At 49.5% G+C, this 12536-nt stretch overlaps 1 protein-coding gene across 1 annotated transcript in view; it reads right to left on the minus strand.

Annotated features, from left to right (window-relative positions):
• NR2F6 (nuclear receptor subfamily 2 group F member 6) overlaps positions 1 to 12536 on the minus strand; it is a 57240-nt gene that overhangs the window by 9711 nt on the left and 34993 nt on the right. Inside the window, exon 2 of the mRNA XM_015406822.1 lies at positions 6938 to 7032. Coding sequence (XP_015262308.1) covers positions 6938 to 7032 — 95 coding nt within the window. The remainder of the gene's footprint in view (positions 1 to 6937; positions 7033 to 12536) is intronic.

Raw genomic sequence — 12536 nt, forward strand, 5'->3', positions numbered from 1 at the left:
GGGGGGGGGAACATGCAGATCAGTCCTCGCAGAGGAGGGAGAGCTTGCACCTGAATAAAACTTGGTCTTAAAGGTGCCACTGGACTGTTTTGGGCCGGGGGCCCTGGGGGGCCCTGCAGCTTACCTGGCTGCTTCTTGCTCTGACTGAGGGCTGCTGGGAGCAGGGGGTGGGGCTTGTTGCATGTGCCCACCCCCTGGGCTCTTTACTGCCGGAGCTCCGCTCCTGTGCGCTCCTGCAGGAAATGACCCCCCTGCTCAAATGGATTCTCTGTCCTCCAATAATTGCTTTGGTGAGATTTTCAACTTGGAAAATCAAGTATAGGTCTCAAGGCTACCCCCAAGGCCTTTTTGTCCCGTTTCTGGGCTTCTCCTTTATTTATTTTCTTCTTTTTCATATTTCGTAAAATCTTGCTCGAATGGATTCTCTGTCCTCCAATAATTGCTTTGGTGAGGTTTTCCAACTTGGAAAATCAAGTATAGGTCTCACAAGGCCTTTCTGTCCCGTTTCTGGGCTTCTACTTTATTTATTTTTATTTTTCGGACTTATAGCCCACCCCTTCCTTCAAGCAGGCTCACGGTGGGCAACAATATCGAGCAATACAATAAATCGAATTAAATGTAGACACAGTAGTAATAGGCATGAAAATGGTGGTCACGGCCCAAGAACGGAATTGGCTGGTTGTGAGGGATTCATTGGCTCTCTGATAACACAGGAGTGATGGCCAGCTATTAGTGAAGGTGACAACTGCCACAGGAGGTGGTGGCGGCTACAAGCATGGACGGCTTCAAAAGGGAATTAGATAAGCATATGGAGCAGAGGTCCATCAGTGGCCATTAGCCACAAGGTATAGATAGGGGCTCTGGGGCAAGTGATGCTCTGTCATCTTGGTGTTTTTTGGGGGGAGGGTCAACAGTGGGAGGGCTTCTAATGTCCTGGCCCCACTGGTGGACCTCCTGATGGCACCTGGTATTTCTGGCCACTGTGTGACACAGAGTGTTGGACTGGATGGGCCTTTGGCCTGATCCAACATTGGCGTCTCTTATGTTCTTGTGTAACCACCTCAGCGAGGCCATACCTAGACGCCCGCTGCCTCAGCCCAAAGGCCTGGCGGAACAGCTCCATCTTACAGGCCCTGCGGAATTGAGGGAGATCCCGCAGGGCCCGGATCGCAATGGGGAGCATGTTCCACCAGGCAGGGGCCAGGGCAGAAAAGGCCCTGGCCCTGTTTGAGGCAAGACGGACGTCTTTCGGGCCAGGAACCACCAGGAAATGTTGATCCATCGAACGTAAAGCTCTTCGAGGGGCACGTGACCAGACACTGTTGGGAAAAGGATGCTGGGATGGAAAACCCCCACTGTAGGACTATTCCCACCATGTTAGAAGAAGACGGAAGAGGAGGAGATTGGATTTATATCCCGCCTTTCACTTGGGAGTCTCAGAGCAGTTTACAGGCTCGTTTACAGTCTCCTCTCCCTTCCCCTCCCCACAACAGACACCCTGGGAGGTAGACTGGGCCAAGAGAGCTCTTTCGAGGACTGCCCTCAAGAGAACAGCTCTGAGAGAACTTGTGACTGACCCAAGGTCACCCAGCTTGCCTGCATGTGGTTGAGTGGGGGAATCAGACCTCCCTGATTAGAGTCCACGCTCCTAACCACGACACCAAACTGGCTCCTGGGGCCCTGGTTTTAACGCAACGCCAGTTCTTTGTGCAGCTTTGCATGGGGTCTGAGTGAAAAGCTCTGGAAATTTCTCCTCAGAGCGACTCACCTGTGGGTGAAGATATTTTTTTGTTTGTTTCATCCAGCGTTCCCTCAGTGAGCCCTCATTCCTGCCTTATTTTAATTGCTGTTATTCTGTATGTCTGTTTTATCATACCAAATTCGCGTTTCAGCTCGTTTTCAGGATGTGTTGTTTTGTTTGGCTGTAATGGTTTTTAAAGATCCGTTTTTATTGTGTCTGTCTGTGATCCGTTCACTGCCTTAAGGGCCCCCAATGTGGGCAGAGAGGCAGGGTATAAATCTTGGAAGTCAATAATGGCGCTGTCCTAACCAAGCAGCTGGGGGGGGCTGCAGACGGAGGGCTGGTCAAATGCAAATAAAATATTGATTTTTTTAAAAATCCCAGTCATTCAAAAGGGGGGGAGGCGTTTTCACGGCTGCCCCAAATGAAGGGGGGAAATCCAAATAATTTCAAGCAGCACATTCTGAGTAGGTAAAAACTTTGCCTTAAAAAGCATTTCACTCATTCAAAAAATATTTCACAATGGGTGTTTTTTCCTTCAGTGCTCCACAAAATTTCCCCTCGTTTTCATCAGAAAAATGGGAGGAAAAGGTCTTGGGGTCGGGCCAAGAAAGATAAGGGTTACCGCCCCTAAATTTTCCAGTTTTTTTCTAGGCCTTTGTATCCCTAGGTAGAAGAAGAGGAGATTGGATTTATACTCCGCCCTTCACTACCCAAGGGAGTCTCAGAGTGGCTTACAAACTCCTTTCCCTTCCCCTCCCCACAACAGACACCCTGTGAGCAGTGTTCCCTCTAAGCTGAGTTAATGTGAGCTAGCTCACAGTTTTTTAGCCTCTGGCTCACACATTTTTGGTCTCAGCTCAGGAAGGAGGGCTCCCGAGCAAACTAATTTATGTAGAAGCCAAATCACTTGCTCACAACTTTAATGTCGGTAGCTCACAAAGTAGAATTTTTGCTCACAAGACTCCACAGCTTAGAGGGAACATTGCCTGTGAGGTAGGCGGGGCTGAGAGAGCTCTTTCCAGAACTGCCCTTGAGAGGACAGCTCTGAGAGAACATGTGACTGACCCAAGGTCACACCAGCAGCTGCAAGTGGAGGCGCGGGGAATCAAACCCGGTTCTCCCAGATTAGAGTCCACGCACTTAACCACGACACCAAACTGGCCCTCAGTCTGGTGTAATGGTTAAGGTAGTAGTGGTGGAGAGTGCCGTCACGGTGCAAGCCGACGTACGGAGATCCCTCATGGGGTTTTCAAGGCAAGAGACGAACACGGGTCGTTTGCCGTGGCCTACCTCTGTGCAGCAGCCCTGGGCTGCCTTGGTCTCCCATCCGAGTACTAACCAGGGCCGACACTGCCTACGTGAGGAGATGGGACTATTGTGGGCAATGTTCCCTCTAAACTGTGGAGTCTTGTGAGCAAAAGTTCTAGTTTGTGAGCTACTGGCATTAAAGTTGTGAGCGAGCAATTTGGCTACTGCATAAAAGTTTGCTCTGGAGCCCTCCTTCCTGAGCCAAGACAAAAATGTGTGAGCCGGAGGCTAAACAACTGTGAGCTAGCTCACACTAACTCAGCTTAGAGGGAACATTGACCGCGGGCCATCCCGGTCAGCTCCAAAAGATATCGGGAACAGATCTGGACATCTCTAGGTGGGACTGTGCTTCCTGGAAAGCCACCGAATCCTCCACTCTGGAAAATAAGGCCTACCCGACGTTCGAGAAGCCTCCTGGACTCTAACCAAGGGAACGGCCCTGCAGTCTACACACACAACAACGTGGGCTTGTTTCCCAGCGACGACCTTTACCACTACTGGGACACATGGCCTCCAAGCCCTGCAGACATAACCGCAAAAAAAGGCCGAGGTTCTCTGAACAAACACCACCTCGTTCTACCGGTTCATCCGCCAGGCCCTCAGGCAGCTTCTAACAGAAGCAACGGGGCTCCGATTACAGGCAGCTTTCCTTTCCTTCGTCGGCCTGCTCCTTCTCACCGCGCGGGCTAGGGAGTGAAGGGGGCGATTCCCAGCTGATCTAGAAGTTTCCGTCGATCTGTCGCCAGGGCTTGTTGAACAATTTTTTAACTTCTAAGCCCCCCCCCCTTCCCACAGGCTATATCAAGACATACAGACTTTTTCGAGCAACACTGCTCTTAACTGAAGGGATATTTCATTGGGAACATTTGGCTATACAATCTCAGGAGAATATATAGTTGACCAGAGAGAAGTACCACTGGACATGTGATTGCACCGGAGGTTTCATTTGTATTTTTGCCCAGTGGTTAAACTTTGGAACCATTGTGTCCTGGTCTTTATTTCATATTTTGTATATGTATGATTGTATATATTTTTACATATTAGCCAATATGTTCTATTTTCATTAGACCTCTGAGGAAGGCCTGTGAAGGCCGAAAACGCGTTAGGTCTCTTTCATCAGCCTTTGTATTTTTATATTTGTATATGAGGTATGAATGGGCCCTTATTTGTGATTTTAATTTGTGTTGAATAAATACATGTATATTTTTGTATGTTTCATAATTAGATTTTTAGAATTGGCCCTCTTCCATTCTTGACTAACCTTCTTAGGTTCTGAATTCTAGGTTTCGAGTTCAGTTTTTTCCCCCTTTCCCCCTTTTTTTCCTTATCGAATCCCCACTCTACCATGGAAATGCGCTGGGTGACCCCGGACCGGTCACATCCTCCCAGCTGGGGTTGCCAACCGCCAGATGGTGGCTGGAGACGCCCCTTATTACAACTGATTCCCCCAGGCAACAGGTATCAGTTCACAGGAAACGGCCCCTTTAGACGTGGGCTCTGTGCCATTACACCTCACCGACGTCCCTCTCCCTTCCCCAAACCCCACCCTCCATGGGCTCCACCCCCAAACTCTCCAGGTATATATCCCTACCTGGAGGTGGCAACCCACCTCCCAGCCCAACCAATCTCGCAAGGTTGTGGCCGCAGGTATAAAACGGAGGAGAGGAGAGCTGCACTGTAAGCTGCATTGCGGTGAAAAGCAGCATATTCTAAATCAATGAATAAAACAGGATATAGCCTCACTGGGCTCTGGGGAGCTGGAATGGGAGTTGATTCTCTGAAACTTTTTTTTTAAATGAAGTTCTTCACAGGTGAGGAAGGGCAGCCATCCGATGTACAGTGAAGTGTATTGATGGGATGTTTATCTGTCATTTCCCACGGGGTCGGTGTTCCCAAGGGTGTAAATCAGTGGTGGCAAACCTATGGCAAGTGTGCCAGAGGCGGCACTCAGAGCCTTCTCGGTGGGCACGCGTGCCATCGCCCCAGCCAGGCCCAGGCTGTCATTAAAGTGTCGAATTCTCTGCCAAATAATTTAAAGTAAATGAAAGCATTTGGGATTGCTTTCCTTACCTTGTTGGGATCATCTTAAGTTAATGTATGAGTTGTTTTTTCTAAACTAAAACCTCAGTATTCAGGTTAAATGGCCGTGTTGGCACTTTGCGATAAATAAGTGGGTTTTGGGTCACAGCTTGGGCACTCAGTTTCTAAAAGGTTCGCCACCACTGAAATGGTTGATCTGACAGAGGGGTGTAGTGGCTAAAAGCAGCAGACTCTAATCTGGAGAACCGGGTTTGATTCCCCACTCCTCCTCCACATCAAGCCTGCCGGGTGACCTTGGGTTAGTCACGGTTCTCTCAGAGCTCTCCCAGCACCTCCTGCCCCACAAGGTGCCTACCGTGGGGAGAGAAAGGGAAGGAGATTTGTAAGCCTCTTTGAGACTCCTTAAGGTACTGAAAAGCCAGATATAAAAACCTACTCTTCTTCAAGTTTCTCCTTGTCTTGATAAGGATTCAGATCTTTCACTCCTTCTGGATCAGAACTGGTACAGGGTGACTGGTAATGCCAATCATTTTGGTGTAGCGGTTAAGAGTGTGGACTCTAATCTGGGAGAACCGGGTTAGATTCCCCACTCCTACACATGCAGCTGCTGGTGTGACCTTGGGTCAGTCACAAGTTCTCTCAGAGCTGTTCTCTCAAGGGCAGTCCTCGAAAGAGCTCTCTCAGCCCCACCTAACTCACGGGGTGTCTGTGGTGGGGAGGGGAAGGGAAAGGAGATTGTAAGCCGCTCTGAGACTCCTTCGGGTTGTAACGGGCGGGGTATAAATCCAATGTCTTCCTCAGGGCCAAAGTACCAGACTGATTCAAATCTGCCTTGGCTACACTCCAGGTTCCTCGACAGCCGCGCAGAGCTCCTTTGTGCTGTTTGCATGAGAAAACAGAGTCTGGATCGCACAAACTGGCCCACAGAAATACGGAGACGATTTTAACACCCACTGCCAGCTCTCTGGCCTCACTCAGAAAGTAAACGTGTAGGAATTCTCTCACACACAAAATGTGAACTGACAACACCAGAGCAAGCTTGCGGGACTGTGGGCACCAGAACGAAGGGGGGGAAAGTTTTAGAAACTACGATAACCAGTTTAGTACTCTTTTATCCCATTCCTCACGGCGGCATGTGATGTTTTCCTCTTCCCCACTGTCTATCCTCACAACAAGCCTGTCAGGTAGGTTAGGTGACGAGCGTTTGACTGGTTCCAGGTCACCCAACAAGCTTGGTGGCTGAGGCAGGATCTGAACACAGGTCTCCTGGATCAAAGTCCTGCAAGATCTGACAGTGAACTTAGGCGGGTCGTGAGAAGGGAGGACAGGAAAGGTTGCCTCGGTGCTTAGTTCTCGTGGCCCTTTCTTACACACCCAGGGAAATGCTGAATGCCATTTTGGGGTCAGGAAGTAATTTTCTCTGGGCCAGTTTGGCCGGGGATCCTGGAGGGTTTTTTGTCATCTTCTGGGCATAGAACAGGGGTCGATGGGGGTGTGGGGGAGGTAGTTGTGAATTTCATGTATTGTGCAGGGGGTTGGACTAGATGACCCTGGAGATCCCTTCCAACCCTATGATTCTATCCCCCCACACTAGTGATTTACACCCAGCTGCAAAAGATGAAAAGCTAACCTCAGAGTGTGTCCAATTGCCCACGGCAGTCCTGCTTTTCCAACCCCCAGAGCTGCAATCCCTTTAGCCAATGGGGTGTTCAAGAGACAGGCATTTCAACGGACTCTGCGCTGTTCAATTACCTCCAAAGCAATTTGAGTGGAAACGGACCGGTGCCTCATTCTGGCTTCTAAAGGCCGAATTAACGCCCAAGACGGAAGGGAAAGGCACGTTACCTTCTTTCCTCATGCCGACACGGAAGCACTTCTTCAGGCGGCAATATTGGCATTGGTTGCGATGGTGCTGGTCAATTTGGCAGTCCCGGTTCGACCTGTGCAAATTTAAAAACCAAGCGTTGTTGGAGGTCAGCTTTTTCGTACCCCAGACATACAAAACGTCCCCCGTTAAGGTAACAAGCACAGGCTCTGGAGGAGAAATTCTATTACGGGGAGGTTGGCAACACATATGAAAACTTAAACCAACATATATATTTTCGCCTGCCGACAAATAGGGCTATCATTCTCAAGGGGGGGGGGAGAGAAAACTTTCTTCCCCAAGAATTACATTTCTCTCCCTGTCGAGTATCCCTAAATGCGTGCCCTCTTTTACCATCTGTTTAGAAACTGGTCAAAATCCGATTGAAAGAAAGGTTTGGATCCATGATCCATTACTGGCTCAAAATTCTTTTTAGAGCCGACTGAGGATCCTTACTGAACCGTCTCAAAAGCGATCTGAACAATGCAATCTGGAACTCTACCATTCTAAACAAATTTAAACCAATAGGGATTGACCTCAATGATATTGTTTTGTAGGATGACCTTAATATTCTTAGGATCACCAGACAAAGACTTATTGATATTGAACAGCATAAACTTTATCCTGCACAACTTTATGTCTGCTCTCCCGCAGTGTTGGGTCTTGACAGTAAGCCTGGTAGGATGGCTCACTATTTTTATAACCGTGAAGATCTGCATCAACGTAGAGCCTTCTCTCTGGCTAGATTGAATGTGTTCCCTTCTGAAATGCTTCTCGGTCATTACCGACACTCTCCAGGACCGAACTTGCCCCTGCGGTCTAAATTCCTTGGACTCAATTAACCACATAATTTTGGACTGTCTCTTTTACGCGTTGATTCGGGGGGGGGGGAATACTCTTCAATGTATTACAGTCAAAAAGACATATCTGACTAATGAATGCAAATGTTGTTTTCTCCTGAATGACTCCACTCCAGAAGTTACTGAAATTGTGGCTAACTATTTAGCACTCCGCATGACAGAGTGAGCTCCCGTCTCTAGTTCCAGCTCCTGCCAACCCAGCAGTTCGAAAGCAAGAAATTGCAAGTAGATAAATAGGTACCACTTCGGTGGGAAGGTAACAGCGTTCCGTGCGCCTTGGTGTTTAGTCATGCCGGCCACATGACCACGGAAACGTCTTCGGACAGCGCTGGCTCTTCGGCTTGGAAACGGAGATGAGCACCGCAACCCTAGAGTCGGACTCGACTGGCTTTCGAGCAAGGGAACCTTTCCCTTTTATTTAGCTGGAGTACTAAAATCAAAGACAACGCTGTATGGTGAGACCTACTGATTCTCAGTTCTGTACCTGCGCCCTGGCTGTAAAGTGGTTCTGTAGCTCTGTTACGCCAATAAAGGTAATTTAATTGAATTGAATTTCTCCGTCTGTTCTGATAGATCAAAAGCTAGACACTACATAGAGAGGAAACATACGAGAAGTGCTTTGATTAATCACCCCCCACCACCAACATACCACTGCCAATAGTGACCTGATAATCCACAGGGAGCAACCAAGGAGAACAGGAAGGCAACGGCCACCCTAAGCAACTGACATGCCAAGGTATACTGTTCCTGAACATGGAAGTTCTTCAAGTTGGGTTGGATCCAAACTACATTTCCCACTAACGGAAGATACTTTCATCAGTCGAACAGAATGGACCTGCCTCCCCCCCTTCCCACAGCAACCCACTGATCTCTATTAAATGTAACTCCTAGGGGGACAAGAAGTGGCAGAAGGGGGGAATGGGTGGTCTGAAGGAGATAGAGGGAATTAATTGGCAGAAATGAGATCTTCCATTTGCGGGAGATTCGGTCTAGCTCTAACCCCCTAACTAGGGCTCTTTTTGTAGAAAAAGCCCAGCAGGAACTCATTAGCATAACAGGCCACACCCAACACCAGAAAATCATTAGCCTACTAGGCCACGCCCCTGCCAGCACAGCTCATTAGCACATTAGGCCGCACCCCCATGTTACCAGAAGTGTGCTCATCCAGCCACACACCCCTTTTGCTTCTTATTCTGTTGACCTTGTTTGTGGTCAAAACCCAGGGCCTTTTTTTGTAGCAGGAACTCCTTTGCATGTTAGGCCACACGCTCCTAAGGTAGCCAATCCTAAATGAGTTTCTGCTGTTGGGTGTGGCCTATTATGCTAATGTGTTCCTGCTGGGCGTGGCCAACTTGGGAGCCAGCCGGAACGCCGTTCCTGTGCGTTCCTGCCCCAAAATAGCCCTGCCCCTAAGTACTGCGCGGAAAAGGACTGTCCCAAATCTGATGGGGGTAGAGGGTGCCCTCAAATCCAAACGGACTTCTGGTGACCCCATAAGAGGTTTTCAAGGCAAAGAGGTTGAACCCTGGTGGCTGGCCATTCCCTGCCTCTGCACAGCGGCCCTCTGTTTCCTGGGTGGTCTCCCATCCAAATACTAACCGGGGCCGACCCTGCGTCCTTCCCGAGATCTGACAGGAGGCTAGCTTGGGCCCCCCCAAATTTACAGTCCATCGAGTCCACTGGAGGACCCCAAATGCTAATATTATGGGAGGGGCCATCCCCCCCACACACCTTTCCATGTACATGATTTCATACATCTCTTTCGTGTCCCCGTTCAGGCTTTTTTTAATCCCCCCAAACTGAAATCCTCCAAGCACGTCACCCTTTCCTCCAAGGGATTCTACGTGTCGCTCGCTTCCCCAAGAGCAAGGAAGGGAGCAGAAGCAACCACACAGCACCCCCCCCCCCAATGCTCCCTCTAAGATGTGGAGTCTTGTGAGCAAAAGTTCTACTTTGTGAGCGACTGGCATTAAAGTTGCGAGCGAGCGATTCGACAGCTGCATAAACTATTTTGCTCTGGAGCGGTCTTTCCTGAGCTAGAAATGTGTGCGCCGGAGGCTAAAAAACTGTGAGCTAGCTCACACTAACTCAGAGGGAACACTGGCACCCCCATGTTCTGATGAGATCCCACACACACACACCCAAACTAGCTGCTCTTCTCCAAACAGTATTCGCTCTCACCCACAAATAAGAGCATTTGTACAGTGCTTTCACGGTTCAAAGCACAGGGATCTGTCAATACTGACCGACCTTATAAGCTGTTTGACATTATATCAGCCCCATAAGTAATTTTGTGGCAGAGGGACCACTCAAACCAGGGACTTCCTGAAACGCAGCTCAATCTCTTAGCCATCACATCACAAGAACTCTCTTTCGAACCTGTGCCTCCTTCCTGTTATGTTTTCTACCGATGTCCAATTTTTTTCTTTAAAAGTGAGTATTGTTCCGTGCAAAGAGGCCCCCCAAGCTCACTGGCCCCCTGGGACTCTTCCCAGTGACCTTAATGGCCAATCCGCCCTGCCTTAAGTCAGATCTATTGTGTTTTAAGATGCGCAAATCAAGAACATAGATTCCGGCCCCAACCTGGATAGCCCAGACAAGCCCCATGTCGTCAGATCTCGGAAGCTAAGCAGGGTCGACTCTGGGAAGTACTTGGCTGGGAGACCTCCAAGGAATACCAGCAGTCGGGAGGCGGGGGCAGGCTTCATTCAGCCACCTCCCTGAATATCCTCCAGGCCCCCTGTAGGGGTCAGTCACCAGACGTCGCCATGACTTCCAGGTGCACACACACTCCTGTGCATGCACATATTAAAAAAACACCAAAAAATACCGGGGAGGGGGGGAGAACATTGATTCCAGATCTATAATTAAAGAGTATTAAAAGCATCTCCGCATCTGCACTCCAGTCTCGCGTTTCCACCAATGACAAACACAAAGTGGCCAGAGACTGAATCAAACCATCCAGGGGTCATTTCCTGCAGGAGTGCACAGCAGCGGAGCTCCGGCAGTAAAGAGCCCAGGGGGCGGGCACATGCAACAAGCCCCACCCCCTGCTCCCAGCAGCCCTCAGAGCGAGCAAGAAGCAGCCAGGTAAGTTGCAGAGTTCCCCCTGCCCCCCATCCAAAACAGTCCAGTGGCACCTTTAAGACCAATTTTATTCAGGCACAAGCTCTCCCTCCTCTGCGAGGACAGATCTGCACGTTCCCCCCCCCCTCAATCCAAAAGAGTCCAGTGGAGCCTGAGCGGTGGGTGTTGCCTTCTGACACACTTCCGGTGATGTCAGGGGGCATGGCATAGGCAAAATGAGTTATGCTAATGAGCTCCTGCATCTCTTTTTCTACGAGATGACCCCTGAAACCTTCAGTCCATCAGAGTCAGTACCACCTACTCAGAATGGCAGCAGCTCTCCAGGGTCTCGGGTAGAGGTCTTTCCCATCATCTGCTACCTGACGTTTTTATACCTAGAGTGTTGTTTCTTTGTTTTTTAGAGAAGCCAGACCGATGGCCCATCCAGTCCAACACTCTGTGTCACACAGTGTCACACAGTGGCCAATAATAGCAGGTGCATCACTTTGCACTTGGCCAAACTAAACCCCATTTGCCAGGTTGAGGTTCACTCGCCCATCCTCAACAGATCCCTTTGGAGTGCCTCACAATCCTCCCTGGTTCTCACCACCCTGAACAGCTTCGTGTCATCTGCAAATTTAGCCAGGGATTGAACCTAGGATCTTTGCACACCAGGCAGAAACACAAGCAAACCGTTCTACCCTTTTAGCTTATTCTACACACGCTATTGCGGAGCTTCGGTGACTCAAGTAGTTAAGACGCTGAACTGCAGGCTGTGGAAGGTCGGTAGTTCAGCAGTTCAAGACCCAGGTGCCGCATGACGGAGTGAGCTCCCGTCTCTAGTTCCAGCTCCTGCCAACCTAGCAGTTCGAAAGCAAGAAATTGCAAGTAGATAAATAGGTACCACTTTGGAGGGAAGGTAACAGCGTTCTGTGCGCCTCGGTGTTTAGTCATGCCGGCCACATGACCACGAAAACATCTTCGGACAGCACTGGCTCTTCGGCTTTGGAGATGAGCACCGCAACCCTAGAGTCAGATTCGACTGGCTTTCGAGCAAGGGAAACCTTTACCTTTACCTTTACACACGCTATTGCAAGGCGGCCTGCCTGCTCACCTGGGGTTCTGTTTACCAACGATGGGTAAAAGCCGGCAGAGATTTTTCTTCCTCTTTTTAAAATATGAACATCACTTGTTACATTAACCCACAAAGGTCTTTCTAACCACTGTGTCCATGAGCAGCCCCCACAGATGCCCCACCAGGAAGCTCGCAGGCAAGCATTAAGCCGATGGCTCAGTCTGTGTTGTTTCCCCCCACAGGTAGACTGCCTCTGAATGTGGAGGTTCCCTTTGGCTGATATCTCTCCTCCATGAATTTATCTGGCCCCTTATAAGAGCTGCAGGAGATTGGGAGCAGACCGCCTAGCCTACTCGCCTGTTTCTAACAGAAGGCAGGCAGATGCTTCAAGGAAGCCCGTTATCATAAGCAGATCAGGAAGGGTTTTGTCTTGCATGCAACACACAAAGGTAGACTGATACTTTGGGGTCAGGAAGCAATTTTCTCCAGGCCAGTTTGGCCCGGGATCCTGAAGGGTTTTCTTTCCTTCCTTCCTTCCTTCCTTCCTTCCTTCCTTCCTTCCTTCCTTCCTTCCTTCCT

Source organism: Gekko japonicus, unplaced genomic scaffold (assembly GCF_001447785.1).
Source record: "Gekko japonicus isolate JY-2015 unplaced genomic scaffold, Gekko_japonicus_V1.1 scaffold2000, whole genome shotgun sequence".
Classification (NCBI taxonomy): domain Eukaryota; kingdom Metazoa; phylum Chordata; class Lepidosauria; order Squamata; family Gekkonidae; genus Gekko; species Gekko japonicus.